Genomic DNA, 23,547 nt, shown 5'->3' on the forward strand with positions numbered 1-23,547 from the left:
ATATAACTTAAAAAATAATAAAGTAAGGGTCTATTACAAAAGTTTAAATAGATCAAATAAATTACACAATATCTGGGCGTTCTTGTGATTCATGTAATGTAAAGATTTAGAGATTAGGTTGAGACATCCATTAATGTGAGGTTTTACCTTTAAGAATTTACAAGTATGAATAAAATGCTTTGAAATTACAATCAGTACATTAATCAGAAAGTCCAGATTTTTGTCAATTAATTTTAATCAAATTTTAATTATATTCCAATTTAAAGGGTTAATGATGATATCTTTGGCTTTAAGCCAATTATGAAAAGAAGACCAAAACTTTTTTACATGCAAACAATCGAAGAAAAGACAACCATTTCACCGTTTCTAGATCATTTCCACAAAAGACACAAAGATCACTGTCCCAGTTAAAGCGAGAATGTAAAAAATGATTGGAAGGCTAAATATAATTTAACGGGAATGCTCCAAAAATAGCACTGCTCATATAGCAAATCAATATATTGTGGTGATCTGGGGGTTAGCCCCGCCTTCAGCTTGACTCATGGGAAGTGGGGAATCTTGGTGTGTTAAATTGCTCACCATAAGTGAGGGAGCTGTGAGCAGAATTGAGGTTAATGCTGTTTGGCTGGTGGTGGGGGTGTTCAAAATAAACAGACAGATATGATTGTCCGCTAACTTATGTGAGTGTCATTTTTGACAAACGGGGGTTGTGCTTTGCATGAGGCACACGGCCTGAAACTTACGAATCGGCGTTCCCGCCTTTGAGAAAAAGGCGCGTGTGTGTGTGTGAGGAGGAGAAGGGGAGGGGTAGTGGGCGCAGATTGCGAGGTGAAACGTCGCATGGAGACCATTGCGCTACACCTGGATCATGGGGTAGCTTATGAATCAGCTCATTTTAATAATGTCATTCTTTACTAATTATTGCGGACATTTTCAATACTTGTCTGTATTTTCCATATAAATTTATTTTTACGGTTGTTTAGTTGGTGATAGTTACTTATAAATAAAGACAGCAGGTAATGCAGGCTGGAAAACAGCTGCATTTTTTCAGACCATGAATAAACAATAAATAATTTGTTTATGAAAGTATTGAGGATTTTGGAGGATTTTTAATGTTGGTGTTGCACAAAATTAGAAAAATGCCAAATATTTTTGGAGTAATCCCAGTGATGAGCTCTATGATTTAGTTTTTAATGTTTTATGAGACCTAAACATGATTTTCACAATAACAGGTTTTTAAATAATCAAATCCCTCTGATACGTTTCACAAAGACACACACAGGACCAAAAACACACACACAGGACCAGAGGCACACACAGATCATCACACACCAAGCAGAAATGAACTTATTGCTAAAAAATGATGTCAGGAGTTAAGCTCTAAGAAAATGACAAAAGAGCAAAGAAAACGGAATAATTTGATTTATTATTTCTAATTATTATCATATCCTGGCTTTGTTTGTTCATATTTGCATAATTTGACAGAATATATTTATTATTCTGGATTAATATTCCTGTCTGTTTTTATTCGCATTTATGTTTAAAAAGTTAAAATTAAGTTAACTTTTTTAAAGGTTTAAAAGTTTAGCTTTAGTGTGTTCAATAAATATTTATCTTGTGTGGCTGCAACCTAAAGTCTGTTTTGGATTTAGGCCCCCTCTGCAACTGAGTTTGACCCCCCCCTGTAATACGAGTCTAAAAAATTCATGCATGTTCTTGTGTGTAAAATGAGCAAATAAAAATAGGGCACACAAAAGGAATTCCTCAAATTGTGTTTTGTTTTGTTTGTTTTTTTGGGGGGGGGGGGGGGGGGGGGGCTAGGAGGTTTTTAGTGGCGCCCTTCATACCACTTACTGCGAATGAAATAGCCCTCGGTCTCAAAAAGGTTGGTGACCCCTGCTCTAGATGGCTTGGGAGAACTTGCATAACTTATAAGCCTCATAAGCCAAGCACCGTGCTGAGATGGTCTCTTTCTGTTCTGAGGCAAGTGGGCTGGCCTCCAGCAGCTCTTGGAATGTGGTACCCAGATCAGCATCTTGATGGTTGAGGTAAATATTCTCACATCATTGTTCATACGCAAGACGCTGGGCTTAACAATCCTTCTCAGAGTAGACATATACAGTCTATCAAGGTCTCTAAATACACTCAGCGTGTCTCCAGTTTCCAGCTGGAAGTATTTATTCACTGTTTTGATTTCTTTAAGGACAGGGTGAAGAAAGTGCATGTACAGAATATTTGCTTTATCACTGTACATTTCTTTTAAAATCCTGGCGGAATAGCAGTGCTCTGCATCCGATACTAAACTAAAATGGATTTTAAGCACATCCTCTTGGTCTAGAATTCTTTCAATACAGTCAGAGATCACTAACCAGCGAGTGGAGCTGGGGGATATAAACTTTAACGGGCTGCCGCCGTCATTTAGGGTTTCGTTAACCGCTTTATAATCACCCTGACGCTTTGCTGAGTGAGCAAACCAGTTATAAGTTTCGCGAAACATGTACTCCAGATTGCTTGGGAGAAGTTGCATAGCTTTGTTAGCTACAATATCCAAAGAATGGCACACGCAGCGGATAAGCTGTAGACATGGGTTTAATTTCTTTGAGGAGTGTAAAAACTGAGTGTTTTTTTCCTACCATAACCCTCCCCACCAAGTTTTTGAGATCCAGCCAATAATCTCTTGGAAAAGCAACAACTGCATCTGCTATTCCATTTGCGTTACAGTCCAAGAATTCCACAAGTCCGAGATATGTGCTGACAAACTTGACAAACTTGTACATTGATCGGTACTTAACACAGATACATAGGAGCTTGTTTACTGATATGTCAGTGGTCTCGTCAAGACACAGTGAATATGGAGACTTGCCAATATCCTCACATGACTCTTCTCTAAAATGTGGCGCCAGAACAGACTTTATTACTGCAGTGCACTTCGTCCTGTGCATTTTGAATGCCCCAACTTCATCTTGAATAATATCTGACAAGTCATCAACTGCGTTGATGGATTTATGACAAGCCATATACGTCCCAATCCTCAGTTCACGACGTTTTTGGTCATCTTGTATAGTCTTTTGACCAGCAGCAGACCACGTTGGTACAGCAAACGACTTAACAAGAGACTTGTGTTTTCTTGTGGCACCATGTTCTTTCAAATCATTAAGTTGCACTCGAATTTCCGCATTACAATACTTGCAACGAGCTTTGGAGTCATCCTCTGGCACAGGGGCAATCCAGCATTTTAGTTCCAGATAAGTCTCCCATTCCTTTCTGTAAAGTTTTTTGTTTTGTCCCCACTTCGGCATGATGCTATCACCAGTAAAGGCCTACCTTAGTGACTTAGTTTAACCTTTTCAAGTTGTTTTGGCGCTTATAACAAGTGACCAATACAATTTCACTCTGATGTTTGGTTAACCAATAACTGTCACTGATTCATGATGCCATGTCATATTTGACAAATTCTGGATGGCCAAGTGACATGCATCTTTTAATGTTTCATATATTCACCATGCTTTATTTAGGCTATATAGTAATTAGTATATTTTTAATTGATATTTTAAATAATAAGAAAAATAATAATAATGACAGTAAAAACCGCTACATATTTTAAAAAGCAGCCCAAATTTTATAGACCCACCCAATGCCAATTTTACCCGCCCAACATAACCAAAAGAAGCCCAATTGGGCGGAAACCCGCCCAATCTGGCAACACTGTTCCTGTCCTTGTTTGTGAAGTTAAAAAGGGGAGGTGTTGCCTCTGACAGAGAGATTGGTGCACCAGAGTTCCAAGTCTTCCAAGGCCCCTGCCTTGCTCCTCCCTGGACCAACCGTGGGCCGGGTGGGTGGCTGCCTGGAGTGTGGAGCGGGTCTCCGTTGGGGGGGTCCTGGCTCGTACCTGGGGTTGGGGCGGGGGGATGCCCGGAACTCCTGGGGGGTGATGGGCTGCTCGTCTGGGGCTGTGGGTGTCCTTCTCCGGTGGTCCTGCTGGCCCTGGCCTGGATGGCGGATGTGATCGCCCGGGGGGGCGGTTGTTCCATGCCTGCTGCCGTGTGGCGTTGGGGGATTCCGGCTGCCGCTGCTGCTGCAGCGGGGGTCTTGGTGTGGGGATGGCTGGGCACTCTCCCTCCTTCTTTTCACGTTCCACCATCCATTTTAGAAGAACATAAACACTCACCTGAGCACAGGTGTTAGCTCACCTTTGCACTAATAGTTTGCATGATTGAATGAATGAAAGATTTCACACTAGTTGGTTTTAAGGCATAAGTATGCGTGTGAACACTATCTGTTTTGTGTACATGTTGACATGTGGACATTTTTGCAGCTAGCAGGTGTGTTGATAACATTTGAGTGTGTGTGAACAGGCCCCGCCCTTTTTGTACTACATTTGAACCTTACCATAATGATTAACAACCAGTAAACTTGTTGCTTTATGCTGCTTCATGGTCTTACCCCCCCCTCTCCTACTATCACCCTCTACCCCCCCCCCCCTCTAACATCCCTCTCTCTTCTTCCTTTCTTCTTTCCTTTTCCGTCCGGTCCAACACCAAAGATTTTCAAACATGATTGAAATGAATAAAGTTTGGCCTCAATTACAAAAGGGGTTTATTCAGACATACCTTTGGTTTGTCAGAAGATTAATAACCCCTCTTGTTAAAGTAAAATATGTCCAACACAAGAGGCCCTCAGCTCTCATCTGTTTGCCCAGCTGTTGGACAGGACAATTTAAAACAAATAAAAATAAAATAAAAATTAAGTCATGAATAAGAAATGTTTGTTTAAAAGTGACTGAATGTTTAATAGTGCCAAATTCAGTTTGGTTGATTTATTGCTGTGATTGGGTTGGTGGTGATGAGTTCTGGATGTGCACTGTTTTAAGATTGTTATAGTTCCTGTTACATTTCTTAGGGTAGATAGGTCGTGTGAATATAAAAGAGGGTATGGTGAAGGTGACATGTGGTGGTGATGGTTTGTGGGATATCTGGCTGGGGGGTTGGAAGGAGGGGACAAAGTTTGGTTGTGATACTGCAGATATTGGTTCTGGGGGGGTAGGGATGGATCGTTTGACACGGCGCTTCGGCGCGCGGTTCACCATCATGAAACAGTGTTTCGGCACAATGTGTCGGGGCGTGTGTCAACTAGCGCAGATCACGTGGTGGATGACGTATGACGCGCCAAATGCTTCGTTTGGTCGAACCACGCTTCAGATGTCACTTGCGTTTCGAACAGTTGGGCGCGCTATTCTCTAGAAATACTAAATGAATCCCGAACGTTTCCCGACCAGTTCTATTGTTTCCCCTGTATCAGAATCAGCGTCAGTTCGTTGCACTATACCATGGCTCCTGGTAAAAAACGTATTGTGGCTCAAGATCATTTCTACCCGATTTCTCTCCTAATAAAACAATACACTATGAACGTTGTGTATAAAAAAATACTTCACTAAATTTATAATGGCAAAGCAAATTGATGTCAGTAGCGATAGCTCAGAAGAACTGTTGATGGGAGTCTCATCCAGAGGTTTTGGGTTCAAGGCCTGCAATTTACATTTTTTTTTCTTTTGCTTTGCGTTTTTTTTCTTCATGTTGTGTGTGTTTTGCTGTCAAGCACTTCTCACAGAAAACGACACGTGTTGTTTTACATTGTTCTTTTTAATCATCATTAATAATCATAATCATACGTTTTTTCATCATTTCCCCATTGAAGTGTTACAAGGAGCTTAGTTGAAGCATATGATATACATCCAGTCCACCACTTGATGCCCTTGTTCTGTGTGGTTTCAAAGCACTGAATGGATGGTTCATTTTTCCGGCACAATTACATGAACCCCAAGGAAAGTTTCCTGAGGCTTCAATTCCCATCCCTATGGGGGGGGGGTATTGAAAGTTGATAGTCATTGTCTTTGCTAGTCTAAGTGTTGTTTCCTCCTCTGTGACTTACTATGTCTGATGGTCCCTACAGCCACAGATCTTGACGGCTACGTTGAGTAGCTTGTACAGTTTATTTTTGTCTTTAACACTTGGTGACCAAACCATGCTGTCTTTGTGAATCTCACTAGGTTTTAGTACTGCATTGAAAAAGGTGATCAGTATCTTAGAGCTTTTTGCTCCTCCCCCTGCAAAAGAGTGCAGACGCTTTTTCCCCTGCTCCTGCCGCTTCCTGCTTTATTTGCTTTTTAATCATTTAATTAATCATTTTTAATTATTTTACCTCATCCACAAATCCTGGAATATCAGACTGGTCATCCTTTTTTGTGACTTCCACCTATACAAATCAATATTTTTACGTCTGACAAGCCAGCGACATGTCCGGAGGAGGAAGAAAAACAAACACCCACTGTGAACGCTGTCGGATCTACCAACAAGAAATAAAAGAGCTACAAACACGGATATTTACTTTGGAAACTGAAAATGGACTTCACAAGACCCTTCCAGTGACATCGGGTGGTAAGAAGCCCACTCTTACTACAAATGAGAAGAATAACAGGGACATAGACCTGAGTGATGTGTCTTTTCCGAAACTTTGTGCGTTGGAACTCTGTGTTAAGCCAAAGCGAAAAGATGACAAAACATCCGAAATAAAGCTCACAAACAGATTTTTACCCCTAACACAATGTGAAGTTAAAGAACAAAGTGAAATTGGACCACAGAATAGGAGTCATAATGTTGGCAACACAGGCAGAGCACAGGCAGAAAGAAAATCTGTGCCAAACGTCAAGGTCAGAGATACGCTGCTGCTTGGAGATGGCGCTATCAGTGGAGTCAGCCACAGAAGAATGCAAACTTTATGTTGCCCAAGTTCTACTGTTCCAGTGATTACAGGACTCTTATCTAAAGTCTTGTACCAAGGAGTTAAACGAATAATCATCCATGTAGGTGCTGTCGATATCAAAAAAGAACAATCTGAACGTCTGAAAAAAGACTTCATCAAGTTATTTGAAGAGATCGACAAAGTAGAGGTTGAAGCATTCATCAGTGGACCTCTTCCTAACATCGATGGGGTGTCACTCAAGTTCAGCCGTCTGTTTCAGCTGAACAATTGGCTTTCCAGAGAGTGTGCTTCCAGAGGATTCCATTACATTGAGAACTTCAATACATTCTGGAAACGAAAGGACCTATTCATGGGAAGAGGCCCACACCTGAACAGAGGTGGAGCAAGAGAGTTAGTGAAGAACCTCCTCCACGCTCTGGGGCATAGAGGCCAAGGCCCTGAAAAGGCAGTAAGGAAGGACCGAGCCAGTGTCCCAGGAACCACAGCACAACGGCAACAACAACTACCTCCACCACCACCGGTCAATGACTTGGATCCAGCAGCACCAGCACAACAACCACCTCCATCTAAGGACTCACCTGCACCAGCGCCACAACAACCACCGCCAGCTAAGGACCCAACCGCAGAACCACAACAACAACCACCAGATTTGGCCCCAGAAATACCACCATCTGACCAGCTCTGGGCGCCCCCTGCCACATCTACTCCCAGTGAAGACTCACTTTCCTTTTCATCCCCCCCACTTTCACCCATGGCCCTACCTAGCCATTTTGATAGCCTGATTAAGTCAGGAATTAAGATGGCTCCCCTAACACCTGTGAGCCTCACACCACACAGGAGCTCTCCTACCCCTCCAGCGCCCCCTCCACATCCTTCACCCAAAGTCCCTCCAACACGTCCTTCATCCAAAGCCCCTCCAACACGCCCCCTCCGTCGTTCACCCAAATCCCGTCCAGCTCCCGCTCCTCCTGCTCAATCACCCAAACTACCCTCAACTCGACCTCCCCTGCGCGCCTCTAGACGTGCTATTCCCCAGAGCTAGGATGAAACGGGCCCCCAGTGTCCTAGGAAAGGTTATGTCAAACTGGGGCCCTGTGATGAACAGCTTCCTTCTGGTGCTATACCTGTAGTTGCACCACGTAGAATGCAAAAAAGGGCAGTTAGACTGTCCAATCACAGAAATCTAGTTGATATCCCTTGCAAGAAGGTTTTGACCAGTCCCAAGGAAACTAATCTTAAACTTGCTGCACTCAATGTCAGATCTTTATGCAACAAATCATTTTTAATCAATAACTTTATCTCTTCTTTTAATCTTGATTTTATGTTTTTAACTGAAACATGGCTTGACAAAAACACAGGAAACATAGTTCTAGTTGAATCAACTCCCCCAAACTACAAACATGAATCGGAAATACGAGAAAATAAAAAGGGTGGAGGCGTTTCTGCACTGTTTAGAGATAATATTGCAACCCGCAGACTATCATTTGGTGTGTTTTCATCATTTGAGTATGTGTCCTTTAAGATTGAGTTAAAACAAACTCCTCCCTTACTCTGCATAGTTATGTACAAACCTCCTCAGCACAGCCAAAGTTTCATTGATGATTTCACTGAAATGCTCTCAGTTGTGTGCACAGACTTTGATGGTCTAGTCATTACAGGTGATTTTAATGTTCATGTTGACAATGTCAATGACAAAAATGCAAAAGAGCTCAATGGTGTCCTTGAAACCTTTGATCTAATTCAGCATGTGAGTTGTCCCACCCACAACAGAGGGCACACTCTGGACCTGCTCATCACAAAGGGGGTTAATATTCACAATGTCAGTGTGGTTGATGTCGCCCTCTCTGATCATTTCTGTGTATTCTTTGACCTGTCTGTTTCTCCCAAACCACCGCCTGGCCCTGCAGTTGTCCAAAGGAGACAAATAAATGAGAGCACTAGGGCACAGTTTGTAGAAATGATAGACCTTGAAAACGCCTCTGGTGCCAATGTTGATGAAATGCTGAATTCTGTTACTTCTAGCATCTTGAATGTTCTGGATGCCATTGCCCCTATGAAGGTTAAATTGAGAAAACATAGACAGAAAGCTCCCTGGAGGAACGATGATCTAGTCAGGGCACAGAAACAACAGTGCCGCAGAGCTGAACGACAGTGGCGCAAGTCAAAACTCCAGGTTCATTATGAAATGTATAAGGGGGAGTTGTACGCTTACAACCAGATCTTATCCAGAACAAGGGAAAGGTACTTCTCTGAAATCATTGGAAGTTGCAGCAGCAACTCTCGTGTCCTGTTCACAACAGTAAACAGATTAACTAACCCTCCAACCCAGCTACCAATAGAATTGGTTTGCACACCTAAATGTAATGAGTTTGCTGTATTTTTTAATGACAAGGTTCAGGGCATTAAAAAAGCCATCAACTCCACAACACATATAACTATCGAACGGCCACCTACTCACTCTAAGCTGACTCACTTTATACCTGTCACTGACCAAACTGTCCAAGAGACCATCACCCGTCTGAGCTTGTCTACATGCTGCCTTGATGTGTTACCCACTAGATTTCTAAAGTCTGTCCTGAACAGTGTGTTGCCATCAATTACTCAAATAGTTAACATGTCTCTTCAATCTGGAATATTTCCAGAGGCCTTAAAAACTGCAGTCATTAAACCTCTCTTGAAGAAGAGCGGTCTTGATCCCACTGTACTGAATAATTACAGACCTATCTCTAATCTGCCATTTTTAGGAAAAGTCCTTGAAAAAGTTGTCTACCAACAGCTCACTGATTTTCTCTTATTAAACAATTCATTTGATGTTTTCCAGTCAGGTTTTAGACCCCATCATAGCACAGAAACTGCTCTTATCAAGGTAACCAACGACATCCGCCTGAACACTGATGATGGCAAAGTCTCTGTCTTAATCCTGCTAGACCTGAGTGCTGCCTTTGATACTGTTGATCATGGGATCCTTTTGCACAGACTCCAATACTGGGTTGGCATCTCTGGATCTGCCCTAAGTTGGCTCAAGTCTTATCTAGAAGACAGGAAATATTTTGTTGAAATTGGGAGTTGTGTCTCAGACTACATGGCCTTGACTTGTGGTGTGCCCCAGGGATCGATCCTGGGACCCCTTCTGTTCAACCTCTACATGCTGCCACTAGGGCAGTTAATACGCAGTAATAACATATCTTATCACAACTATGCAGATGATACTCAGATCTATGTGCCACTGACAACAGGTGAATATGGGCCGGTGGATTCACTCAGCCACTGCCTCCAACAGATCAGTGCGTGGATGCAGAACAACTTTCTCCAGCTAAACTCAAACAAGACCGAAGTTATTATTTTTGGCCCACAGAAACAAAGAGAAAGAGTCAGTAGCTACCTTCATTCTCTGTCTCTTAAACCCTCAAATCAAGTCAGAAACCTAGGGGTAATCATGGACTCTGACCTGAACTTTAACAGCCATATCAAGTCAGTAACATCAGCGGCATTTTACCATCTGAAAAACATTGCCAAAATCAAAAACATAGTGTCAAAACCAGACCTGGAGATACTTATTCATGCATTTGTCTCCAGTAGGTTAGACTACTGTAACGGCCTGCTCACCGGCCTCTCCAAACGAGCTGTAAAACAGCTTCAGTACATCCAGAATGCTGCTGCTCGAGTCCTGACCAGAACCAGGAAGTATGATCACATTAGTCCTGTGCTCAGGTCTTTGCACTGGCTCCCTGTACCTCAAAGAATAGACTTCAAAGCAGCTCTGCTTGTGTACAAGTCTCTCCATGGCCGAGCACCAAAGTACATCTCTGACATGTTAGTGCCATATGAACCATCTCGTACTCTGAGGACCTCAAGGGCCGGCCTCCTGTTGATTCCCAGAGTCAGAACTAAACAAGGGGAATCAGCGTTTCAATATTCTGCAGCTAAAATCTGGAACAGCCTCCCTGAAGTCGTAAGACAGGCCTCTTCTGTGTTCATGTTCAAATCTAGACTTAAAACATTTCTGTTTAGCCGTGTATATGACTGAAAGGTCCTATCTGCACTTTTCTTTCCTTTCCTTCCTTTATTTTTAAATACATTTTCAAATTTTTTTCTTTTCTTTTAAAGTAAATTTTACGTTGATTATTTCAATGATGTATTGTGATTTTAATGCATTTTTCTGTTTTGTGAAGCACCTTGAATTACTTTGTGTACGAATTGTGCTATACAAATAAACTTGCCTTGCCTTGCCTTGCCTTGCCTAGAGCTGACACCAAACAGCCTCAGCCTTCTCAGAAAGTAGAGTCTTTATCCACAAAGAAAGTCTACATGAACGGTCCATTTCAGCTGGTTATCACTGTGTGGCAGGACGAGCTAATTGAGGCACAGATGTAGTCACTCATCCTGGTGCTGCTGATGAGCACCTGGCCAGCTATAAAACAGGACTGAGCTGGCTGTCCCTCAGTTCCTGTTGAGTCTACCTTCTGTTCTGGGTTCCTGCTCCTCTGTCAGTGCAGTGATTGTCATCATTCCTGTCACACAGCAAATCTGTGTGTGACAGGAAAAGGCGAGTTGGGACAGAGCGCGTTGCGCCCTGCCCCTCCCTTCAGGTGCTATCAGCGTGATCAGGTGTTTGGTGGAATCCGCTGCTGCTGGGACGGGGTGTGGCCTTCATTTGGGAGTGGGAGGGGTTTTTCCCGGGTCCCTGTCATCCATTCTGCTGGTCCGACGGGTCAGCCGCTGATCAGCGGCGTCTCATCACCCACCCTCCTGCGGCTGACCATGTGACTGTGCAGGTGCTCCTGGGACTTGGAGGCCGGTTGGGACTCGTGACCACCTACCCCTCCCTAGCTACCTGCAACAGTGACTCTGGTACACAAGAGGGAATTCACTTGTCTGTATGTTTTGTTTTGGTTTTCACACTGTTTACCTGCATGTGAGTGGGGTGTTATGTTCTGTTCTTGTTGTGTACCAGCTCTGTATCAGGTGGACTTGAGGCCCCTCTTGTTTTTATTGTATTACTCTTTTTATGATATTTGTAAAAGTTGGAAGCATGTCTGCACTTGGTTGAATCCCTTTTCATTAGTGTGCCTGAACCGCTCCTGTTGCCACAAATGCAGACACCCAAATATGTAGCAGAGTTACAACTTCAATCTGTCTGCTTCCAATTACTAAATGTATATGTAAAGTGACACATTTGAGATCAAATATGATCTCTTTGGTTTTTGTTGTGTTCAAGAGTAAATTATGATTTTTACACCATTTTTTGAAGTGTTTGACCTCAAAGTAAAGTGAAGAGTTCTCTGCAGAAAGGAGACTGATAATAATTGTGTCATCAAAATTTTATCGTTGGCAGCTGTTAGTACAAAGAGTAAAGAACAATGGTGAACTCACTGCCCCTTGTGGTAAACCGGTGTTACCACACAACACTTTTGAAAGTGTGCCGTTGAGCCTCACTTGTGTTTTATCAGTCAGGGGTGAAGAAAACCATTTAACCGTGTCTGGAGTTACCTTCATTTCTGTGAAGAAACTGGATTCTCTAGAAAGGACTGTATTATATCGGTTCGTACCACGTCAGTTTCTTGCACACAGAAATAATGAATAATGACTCAGAGACAAAACTTAGCTTTTGTAGGTTTACTCCGCACAAAGACCACAAATTTGTACGCAGGGTTACAGACGGATGAACAGAGTTGTTGCATCAGAGTCTGAACAAAGGAGCTCAGAAAATGCTTGGTATATATACTTTGCATTTGCATATTCAGAACCTCATTCTATGGATCATGGTGTGAAAAACCCACCCACAGACTGTTACAGGCTAGATGTTCGAAGGTCAGAGAGTCTAAAGTGTCAGATCTCTCTGAGGTTATCACAGACATTTCAGACAGAATAGTATTTGTTCACAGTCCTCACAGATCTTCTTCACCCTAAAGGCTCGTTTTTTGGACAATTCTCCTTCTGGGACGGCTAATCTGCCAGTTCACTGACATTTTCTACCACTGAGACCAGATTTCCTGCAGTTAAATCCAGAAGAGACAGAGATCTGCTAGGAGAAGAAGATTCCTCTGGTCAGGATCATGTGAGGTTATTCACGTTCTAAACTGACCAATCAGGAGCCTCAATAAAAGTAGGCGGAGCCTGCAGTTGATAATAAACCATTGATTCTCCACTCAAATGACTTTTCATTAAACCTCTGAGACTCAGAGACTAAAACTCTGGATGGATGTGAGACCACTGTAGGAGACCTGTCCCCACCCTAGAGGGGCAGGGAATCTATGCTGGGGGGCATTAAGCAAAGCCACAGCAGCCTGTTACCCCAGACCTTGGAGAATTTCCCATCATGCATCACAGATCTCTGCTGTTTCGGTAGCTTTGATGCTTTAGAAGTTGAAAAAAGTCCTTCCAGTCAGACTAGAGTCACTCCAGTTAGTGTCTCCTAAGACTTTATGTGAAAATAGACATTTTTCTGACATTTGATGCAAGAAACAATCATTTCAAGAAGTTCATTCTAAAGACTAAGTTCTTCATAATGTGAAACAAAGATCCAAAACTCATCCATACTAGAACTCCATGACTCAGTGGATCCTGAATGTTCCAGAAAAGATTAGTTTGTGAAACTTTAAAGCTGCTCCTGCTTCAGAGAAAACAACACTGCAACTGCTGAACGTTTGGCAGTTTATTTCAATAAAAAGAAACTATTACTCGTAAAGGACAAATTGCACCTTTCAGAATTCAAGGTTTTATTGCCGTTTGCACATGCGGTACGTCGGAATTTTTCTTTAGCATCTCTCATGTCAGGGTAAATAACAAAGGACAAAAAATTAGAAAAATAAATAGAATAAAGTTAAAATTAGACAACAAAAGTACAAAGTTCATAAAAAATATAAATATGAGCAAGCATGAATATTGTAGCGTCCGAGTGGAGTTCTTGTTTATTGCACTTAGTGATTCAGTCCAGTCTTCCCTCTCTGATGTCCATCGCCAGCATTCTGATTGCTGCTGGGAAAAAGCTGTTGTGAATTGCCATTTCCATGAATTTACATTGGAATAGACAAAGCCATGTAGACCGTGTGCATTCTGAGCTCGTTCTCTGCTTTCTCTCTTTTAATCGTTAATGCTGCTTCTTGATCCACGCATGAAGAGTAAAAGGGCTAAAACTTGATTCCACTGAACCGTTTGTTCTTCCTTTAAATACTTTACGTCACAGTAAACAAATAAATATTTTCCTTACATTCAATACAACAATCATTTCAGGAACAAAGAAAAAGGCCTTCACAGTGTGAAACAGGAAAAAACACAAATACAAAATAAAAATGTAAAAAAAGACTAAATCAGCAGCTTAAAGTTAAAAACAGTTCATTACAGAGATGGGGGGGGGGGTCTGTGCTACAGAGACGCCATGATTAACTTTAGTTAAAAGTCTGCATCAATAAATCAACAGCTGTGTGTGCAGTTAACCACGGCGCCGTCTGGGGGCGGAGCTTATCTGGATGATTGGCATCCTTTAATGCTGGAACGTTTCAGTCAAAGAGGAGACTTGGTTTAGGGGAAGGTTCTGTTGGTTTAGGAAGAAAGTTCTGTTGGTTTGGACTAGAGCACCAATGGAGTCTGCAGGATCCAGAGATTCCTGCAGAGCTTATAGACGGATCTACGACCGTCCAGACTGGAATGGAAAAGTTTCATGCTCCTGTGACCTCCTGGAACCTCTTGGTGGTTCAGCCCCAAACCCAGCTGGAAGGCTTTTGGTCCTGGTTTTCACGGCAGAACATGAACAAACCATGCTTAAAAACCCTTTATCGGGCAAGAGTATTTCATTGAGTGCCCTATAAAGGGTTAAGGACTGCATATCCCAGGGTCATATGTCACATTAGTTAATCAAACCCTAACAGTGACATTAAACACGTAATTATTGTGGTAACGGCAGTTTTAACATCTTAAAAGAACAGTTATGCCTCCCTGGACGTTGATGCATTTCACACATGTGATCGGTACAGACAGGACACCTGGACCTTCCTTTCTCTGGAACTCTGACCAGAAATGTTGAAGAACAGAGTGAAGCAGCAGGGGTGCAAAAAGTGGGTCTGCTACAGGGGGGCCAAACCAAAGTTGGGACTTCATTATAGTCTGTATTTTTTTCACTTCTCAGCTGTTTGTGCACATATATATATTCATGCTATGATCTGTAATGGAAGCACATCATGGCTGTTTGGCGCCCCCACCCCCTCCCTCTCTCAGGTCTTGTACAGAGAGAGCAAACCATCTCGTGTCCACGAGAACGTGCTGGAGCGCTCTCTCGCCGAGACACACTCTTGGTTGTTTTTCTGTGAATTGTGTGATCATCTGATGACAGCGCACTTTAAATTTTACCTATTTTCTTCAGACTAAAACGGTTAAATATATTGGTGCTGTTACTTTTTCAGATCAATTTACATTTAATATTATTTATTGATTGAATTCTTTTTCTCAGCATCAAATGGTTCAGTTGGTCAAAATGTTTCTATTTTAAATAATGAATGACAGATTATTTTATTTCAGTAACTTCTGTTTTGGACTAGAACAGAGTTTCTGCGATTAAATAAATGTAATATTTATGGCAAAAAAATAGTTGAGAAGCACTAGAGCATGTGTCAAACTCAAGGCCCAGGGGCCAAATGTGGCCCGCCATGTCATTTTCTGTGGCCCACGAGAACATTAAAGTTTTTAATTTCTTTAAATAAAATATAAAAATTGGTGTGTATTTATTCATATCTAGGGGGAATGAGTCACATGGTTAACTTGGCAATGTTTTACGCCGGATGCCCTTCCTGACGCAACCCTCTCAATTTACCCGGACTTGGGACCGGCACACAGCAGCAGAGAAGGGAACAGGGAGCAGCCCGGAGTCGAACCCTGGTTTCACGGACGGAAGGTGCCGCAAACCAGCACGAGCTAAACCGGCTCCTGAGTCATGTTAAATAGTATTCTTCATTTAAAAAACAAACATGCACTATCAAGATGTCTCATGTATGTTAAACAGGAAATAATTGTTACTTGGCCATATGATTTAGTGGAGAAGAACTCAGACTGGAGGTGAAGCAGACAGACATGAGGTTAGAGATGAATAGAAAAGAGAGCAGAGATGACTTCAGGGAGGAATCATTCAACTATTAAAGTCACTTAAATTTAGATGCTCTTTCTGGTTTAAACTTCTGCTGAACATCTGTTCACCTATTCTGAAGAAACAAGTGGAGACTTGGGGGGGGGGGGGGGGGGGGGGGGGCTTTTCCACAGAACCACTGAGGTTAGAACTGAAGTTAAGATCCAGTTCAGGAACACAAAAGACATTCAAACTGAAGATTCTGTGTTTGTTGTGTTTTTCTCTGCATCAGAATCTGAGTTTAGATTATTCTGTTCAGGATTCTGCTGGTTGTTGGAACCACTGGAATTTTGGTTTGGACCTTTTTTCTTCCTGTAGAACGGGAAACCAACAAGAACACCACCAACAACAAGCCCAAAAGCAGCAAGAAGAACTGCCAGCACAATCCCAGTTATACCTCCTGGACTCAGTCCTCCTTGTTCTCCTGCAGGAGAGAGAGAGGATGATGAGTGCAGAACAGAATCCTCTCCTCTTCCTCATCAGAGCAGCTGCTTCCTGCAGAGTCTCATCAACAACATCTTCAGAAAACACGTCTGATCTGAGACCTTTACTCTGACATCAAGCAGGAACACAAACACTGCTTACCTGGAGGAACCACCCACAGATGGACGGTGCAGATCGGCTTCATTTCTCTGTGTGAACCATTGTGTTGTAGAAATCTACACTCATATTTTCCAGTGTCATTCATGGTCAGGTTCTTCAGAACCACAGACAGATCTCCATCCTTCATCCTTTCACTGTCCTTCAGAAACACTCGGTTCTTGAAAGATTCATGCTGATTGTCTGGATCAATGTTGTAACTCCTGTATGTTATCACACATTCCTTCTCCTGCAGGTCAGTTCTGATCCACTCTAGAAGTAGATTCTCTGAGATGTTTGTGTCTCCACATGTCAGAGTGACGTCATCTCCAGGTCTAGCAGTGATGTTCCTCAGACCTGCATCAGAAGAACCAGAGATCAGAGAATTCCAGAGGACTCTGTTCTGTCCACTGGACAGGAACTAGAAAATTAGCATTAGCTGCAATAATGCAGCAGTGCATTCTGGGTAGTGGAGCTGTTTGCTGAAGGTCAGAATAGATGAAGATGTTCATCCAGACATGAGGAGAAAATGAGAAGACCAACAAAGATGCAGAAAGCTCCAACTGATGGATGAGCAGCTCAGTTCCTGTTCAGACTCTGTCGCTGCTGAGCAGCAAACTGCAGTGGATCCTGGGAGATCTGCTCTGGATTTAATCTATTGCTGCGTTTCAAGCATTAAACAATGAAATAAAACAGTTAAAACCATCCATCCATCTTCCTCCACTTATCCAGGACTGGGTCATGGGGGCAGCAGTCTAAGCAAAGATGCCCAGACTTCCCTCTCCCCACCACTTCCTCCCTCTCCTCTGGGGGCTCCTCCTCAGAGCTCATGACCATAGGTGAGTATTGGAACACAGATCAACCGGTAAATTGAGAGCTTTGCTTTTCGGCTAAGCTCTTTCTTCACCGCAATGGACCAATACAGCGACCGCATAACTACGGACGCCGCTCCAATCCGCCTTTCAATCTCACACTCCGGTCTTCCCTCACTCGTGAACAAGACCCAAAGGTATTTAAACTCTTCTTACCCAGAGACGGCAAACTACCCTTCTGGATTGAGGAACGGTGGGTTTATTTCACTGGAATGTAAAAACGAACAAGTGCATCACAAGAGTAACGATTCATTGTTTCACATTGAATGATCCGGATGTCCTTCCTGACAACCCTGTATTTTCTCCAGGCTGGGGCCCCTTTGTGGCTACATTGTAAGCAGTAGCATAAAGGGTCTTGACCAAGGACCCACCCTGGATGAAGCTCATCGTACCCCTAGAACAGGGGTCGGGAACCTTTTTTGCAGAGAGAGCCATAAACGCCACATATTTTTAAATGTAATTTTCGAAACAGCCATACAATAATGTAGAGTCCCTTTCCCACACTGAGGCATGGAGACTTAACCTCTTTTAAGGTTCTTTATTCTGGTTACTGCAGACCGCAACAAACGCCGTACAATTAATTCAGCAACTCCTGAATCTCTCCCGCCGAGACGAGAGCGCTTCTCCCTACTTTATCTTCACCTGCTCCCGCTCCAGCCCTCCCATTTCCCTTATTCGGCCCATAGCTGAACCCCATTGGTCCAAACTACCTAACAACAGCCTGAGCGACAGAACTGAGAGCCAATCAGATCTCTGCTTGATGCGTTTAATGAACTCCAGAACTTTTAACGCGGCCCGACAGCCAAGTTAAACTCAGTCCGCAACCGTTTAAAACTAAATATACAAATCAATGTGTGCATTTGATGTAATATCAACATTTGTAAAGTATAATAAGTCTGTGGATTCTTTTTAATAACATTGTTATGCTGTTGCTAATAAATGATGAGTATTTCTCGTGGTAGTTTTGCTGATGGTCTAGTCTGGTTGATATGTGGTGAGTTTCTGCTTCATGCAGGCGTTGAGACTTTAAACGGGATCTTAGGTCTGAATGTTCTGTAGATGTGAGACAGACATGGAACCAAACACACACTCACACGCTGCAGTGAGTGACGGGCAGCGGGTTTTACGTTTTTACCATCCCTGCGCGATTCACCTGCTGCCGGTCCCCACAACTCCACCCCCACCCTCTGCTTTCTTCCTCACACATCCCGTCCCCGCAACTGTGCGCTCTCTCAGAGACGGGAGCGCGCAGTTTTAGGAACGTCAATTCACAGGTTTTCAGCTGGCAAACTCTGTGAAATAATAGATAATAGTAAAGTGATAATGCTGGCGCAGGTTTTCAGCTGGCAAACTCTGTGAAATAATAGATAATAGTAAAGTGATAATGCTGGCGCAGATCCTTCTCTCCAAGCACCGCTACTACCGCGCGCCTCTGGCATCGCATCGCGCACGTGAAGGACTGGTCTGATGAAAAAAAAAAAAGTATAATTAAAGATTTGTCTGCGAGCCACATGTGACCATCAAAAGAGCCAAATATGGTCGCCAGCCATAGGTTCCCGACCCCTGCTCTAGAAGCTAACCCTGATCTGCATTGTTCCAGTCCAACAGACATCCAACTGAGCCGTCCAGCCACTGATCCACCTCAATGAGTCCTTCTAGAGCCAACAGGTCCAGACACGAGGATGAAGTCCAGAAACACCCAGGATAAACTGCCATTCTGCAGTCTACTCACAGCTGCTTTCTGGATCATTCATTCATGCTCATTTATTCTTTACTTTGTTTATAATAATTGAGCTTTCGTCAACACATGAGCCCCAAAGAACAGAAAAATGACTGCTAACGAGTACGATGCTTTTGTAGAGCTTTTCAATAAATAAATCTGATCTCTAAACATCTTCCGTGTCTTCCATCCAATGTAATGAGACACACAGACAGAAATGTGAAGGTATAGCTGTAAATCCAACTATTGCTCAAATCCGTGTTTATGAATGCCTTATGACGTGAATAATTATTTCGTTCGCATTTAATACGTGAGAAGTAGATATTAATTTGTGGGAACAGGATATTTGTCATTTTACCCATGTCAGGTCACAGGCTCAGTAGTAGTCTAATACAAAAGGTTTTTTTTTTTTTTAATTTTTGTTTTTCATAAACTTCAGTGATTTAAAATATAAACAGATGCATTTATGAAATTTATTAAATAAGGGTTTGATTTAAAAAAAAAATTGATTTTATAGCAGAATTGGATATTTAACAAACAGATCTTAACTTGCACGTTTCCTCTTTTGTGTAAAACTGACACAGAATGATGTTAGTAAGATGTTGGAAAGAGTTCTCTAACAAAAAAGATTGTATAAACGAGTTTAAGTTTTGAATGAAGTGACTGACAGAGATAATCTGTGAACAGCATTCTTCTCTTGACCTCTTTTTTTCCCCATCTACAGACGTAAACTGAGCTTTTCTCTCCTCTTCCACCTTTATAGCTCTGGATCTCTAAAAGCAGCTTTGGATTTAGAGATGGTCTGTTACCCAATGAGGTTTGCAGGAATAAAAGTCTCTGTTTCTCACCTTCACTTCATCAACATTTACAGCAAATAAAGATCATTTCCATTTGTTTTTCTTTTACCATGTCTGCTCAATCTTTAGCTGTGAGTTATTGCAATCTGAAAAACTCCCATTTGTCCCTCTGAGTGGTGACCTGTGTGTCATCAGTTCTCCTTTGGATTTCTGATAGTCTGAGAATAAACTTCATCCTCCGATAAACTAGAGTTGAACTCCCAGTAACCTTTGTTTTTAGGATTAATCACACAACCGTCTGATAATGGTGCAGCTGAAATATTAGCTGTTGTTCCCCGTTGGAGGGAAAGAAATTTTCCACCGTATTAAAATCCCCTCCAATGAAGTTGTTATGTTTGGTTTAGTTTATAACAGAGTTTGTCTGAAAACAGGATTTAGTTTTGTGTTGCAGAGTTGGATCCATATACAGAATAACTAACTCATCATCTTTAATAAAAACAGTAACCAGTGACTAGAACCATCTCTTTAGAACTGATTGTTCAGTAATATAGCGCCCCCTGCTGATCGTTAGTGCCATGAAGATGGGAGATGTGGTCTCCAACCTGATTGAGAAGTTTTAGACCATTCTCATTGGAGGGAGTTTCTTGGAGACAACATTGAAAAAAAAAATGTGATTTTCTTTTAACAGAATCCCCAACAGCCTTAGTATTTAGTGAAATAAAAGGCCAACAGAAAGAAAAGAGAAAAGAAGCTGGTGTTTCAAATTAAAATGGTAATGGTGTATTCTTTATAAAGTTCTTTTCTACCTTCTTCAAGGCCCAAAGCGCTTTACAGTCATAGTCCCATTCACACACTGGTGGGGGCTCCAACCCTCCCACTAGAGGCAAGGTGGGGTTCAGTATCTTGCCCAAGGACACTTCTACACATGGGCGTGCAAGGCGGGAATTAAAGGTTAGCCACGCCCCCCCCCAACAATTTTCTAAATATAAAACTGAGACTTTTAACATTACATGGAGAATTTCCCTGAAATATTTAACTGGAAAACAATAGAAATTGTTATGTGTAACCTGGATCAGGGCCTCACTTACATCAGCAGATTTGGAACACCTGGGCCCTCTTATTTTGGTGGGGCCAGTTTCCTTTATTAACATCCGGGTCACATAGCCACTTCCTGTTATCTTAGCTCTGGCTGCTGCTGAGGCTGTCTGCAATTGAAGACCCAAACCAAACCTTGGTCACATCTCACTGGATCAACCACACTTTGAACCAACTAGTCTTGGGTTATACGCACAGAGATTATTTTAGTTGTGAACTCAATCCTTCATTCATTGGTTTTTCTCCCTTGATTTAAATGGATTACAAGTGCACTTTATGTTTGGAACATTGATATATTTTTTTATATTTTGATACTCTCATTGAAACCCATTATTTATAGGTCTGAAATTTAAAAGGACCCTACCTGACTTTAAAAAAAAGACATGCAGTTCATTACTGTACTTAATGTAAATAGTATGTGTTGTATAATCTATCATTTGTTTTTCCATGTCGAGGTCACCCCCCCACATCTATCCCTTCAACTCAACGTCATCAACAAACCAATGGAAAAGGAAATCTGACAAGAACGCCATACCCAAAGAAAAAGGAACTGTAAAAACACAGACTGAAAAGTATTCTGGTGGATTTCTCCACCCTCCACTGTCTCAACTTATTGCCATTTATTTTCGTTATGCTTTAATACAGTCAACTGATTCCTAAATTATTCCTGTGTTTTCTATTCACAGACTCTGTAGTTCAGAGGAAACTAAGCAAGTGTAACAAATGATAGAAATGATAGAACCATAGTGACTAAGACCTCACACATCTTGGAAAATATATCTTTGTCAGTGATGGTAAACTTAGATTTGCTCTAATATGCAAACAAAGTGACTTAAATGTTAATTGTAGAGGGATGGAGGGGAACGGTTTCCTCTTGGCGGGATGGAGAAACGCAGAGCGTCTTTAACTTTAGTGCATAAGACAGAGGAGGCCTAAGGTTCGAATCCAGACTCTAAACATTCCTGTATAGCCTTGAATAAAACTGAAGGGTCCTTATCCACACCTCCGTTTCCTTTTCTCTTTCTATCCGATGATGTGTCGTTCAGCGGCCCATTGCTGTGTGAGGTTAACCGCTAACCACTGCGCCACCGTGCAGCCGCTCGATTGCAGCCAAAATAGCCTGATCAGATCTGGAAGTAGACCCCCGTCCCGCTTTTACCTTCAGGTGGTCCCGTAGATGTTTCCTTTAGTTCATGTTGGAACGACGTCCGTCTGAGTGCAGTCAAGCTAGCTACATCACCATGCTATGTAGCTAGCTAGCTAGCTAGCTACATCACCATGCTATGTAGCTAGCTAGCTAGCTTCAGCTGTTTTCATTGAGCAAACTTACAAAGATGTTTACTTTTTTCTTAAAAACATGAATTCAGACATAATGCGACTGTCTTTCAGTGAAGCCGTTCAATCTCAATCTCAGTTTCAGAATTCGGACATGATTTGCAGCTAAAAACTGGGCAAAAGGCCGAGCGACCTTCGCACAAACTGTTCTGAACCTTGACACGTAAACGAGTAAAGTAGTTAAGAGAAAACTCACCTGATGTTATGGACACAAAAGACCTGAACAGAATGAAGAGAAGAACAGAACCGAGGACCCACATCGTTGGAAAAAGCATGCGTACTTCGTAGCATGCCTGAGGTAGTGATGGTGCTAGTGAAGGAGCTTAAACTGTGAGTGAATCGGTGTCACGTGGGTCCGCCCTCACCGAAGCAGGAAGGACTTCTTTTCAAAATAAGAGCAGTGTAACGCACTCAACTTCTATGTTTAATTTCTGTGTATATACACCCCCATATATATCTATGTAGACATATCCATTTACATTTAGATATTTATACATTTAGATATCTAAATGTGTATATATATATCTGTGTGTATAGATAGACAGATCAATGCTATTAGATCTAGTCTTGTAATTAATAAATGTTTTGATTTTAATGAATCTATAGCATTGTATTCATCAGAGGAAACACTGGAAAGTTTTGTCCTGGTTGATGCTGTGGCACTTTGTCAAGTTCTCTCCCAGTTAAAGCCAACCACCTGCCTTTTAGACCCAATCCCCACATCGTTGATGAAAACATTTTATGACTTCTTTGAGTTTGAGCTTTTAAATATAGTAAATTACTCTCTTCAGACAGGTGTCTTCCCTGCTGCCTTTAAAACGGCAGTGGTGAGAGTAATTTAGATCCAAACAACTATAACAATTATCGTCCAGTGTCCAACTTACCATTTTTAAGTAAAATGATTGAAAAAACTGTTTTAATCCAATGTAATGAATTTTTAAATAGAAGTAACATCTTTGAAAAATATCAATCTGGTTTTAGGACCACAGCCACAGCACAGAGACGGCCCTTGTTAAAATAGTAAATGATATTAGATGTAATCTGGATTGTCAGAAACTCTCAGTTCTGGTACTACTGGATCTCAGTGCTGCTTTCGACACTGTAGATCACAGTATTTTACTCAACAGACTGAGAGGTTTGGGCCTCTCTGGTACTGTACTAAAGTGGTTTTATTCCTATCTCACAGATCGAAGTTTTTACGTAAGTATGGATACTTGCTCCTCAAGGGTCTTTGACATCAACTGTGGGGTCCCCCAAGGTTCAATTTTAGGCCCA

The 23,547-nt window shown here is 42.0% G+C and overlaps 1 protein-coding gene across 1 annotated transcript; it reads right to left on the reverse strand.

The window, feature by feature from the left end:
• Positions 1-15,622: 15,622 nt before the first annotated feature.
• LOC105356309 lies at positions 15,623-22,620 on the reverse strand. Its single transcript, XM_011487170.3, has 3 exons — positions 22,469-22,620; positions 16,460-16,810; positions 15,623-16,298 (listed from the first exon to the last, which is right to left on the reverse strand). The coding sequence occupies exons 1-3, from the start codon at positions 22,545-22,547 to the stop codon at positions 16,063-16,065; spliced, it is 666 nt and encodes a 221-aa protein (XP_011485472.1). The 5' UTR covers positions 22,548-22,620; the 3' UTR covers positions 15,623-16,062.
• Between the last annotated feature and the right edge of the window lie 927 nt (positions 22,621-23,547).

This window comes from Oryzias latipes, chromosome 18 (assembly GCF_002234675.1).
Source record: "Oryzias latipes chromosome 18, ASM223467v1".
Taxonomy (NCBI): Eukaryota; Metazoa; Chordata; class Actinopteri; order Beloniformes; family Adrianichthyidae; genus Oryzias; species Oryzias latipes.

Coding starts and splice junctions, on each gene's coding strand:
- LOC105356309 (XM_011487170.3), bottom strand. CDS start 22,547: ATGCTTTTTCCAACGATGTGGGTCCTCGGTTCTGTTCTTCTCTTCATT. Junction 16,811..22,468: donor TTTTGTGTCCATAACATCAG/GTGAGTTTTCTC, acceptor CTTCTGATGCAG/GTCTGAGGAACATCACTGCT. Junction 16,299..16,459: donor TCTGTGGGTGGTTCCTCCAG/GTAAGCAGTGTT, acceptor TCTCTCCTGCAG/GAGAACAAGGAGGACTGAGT.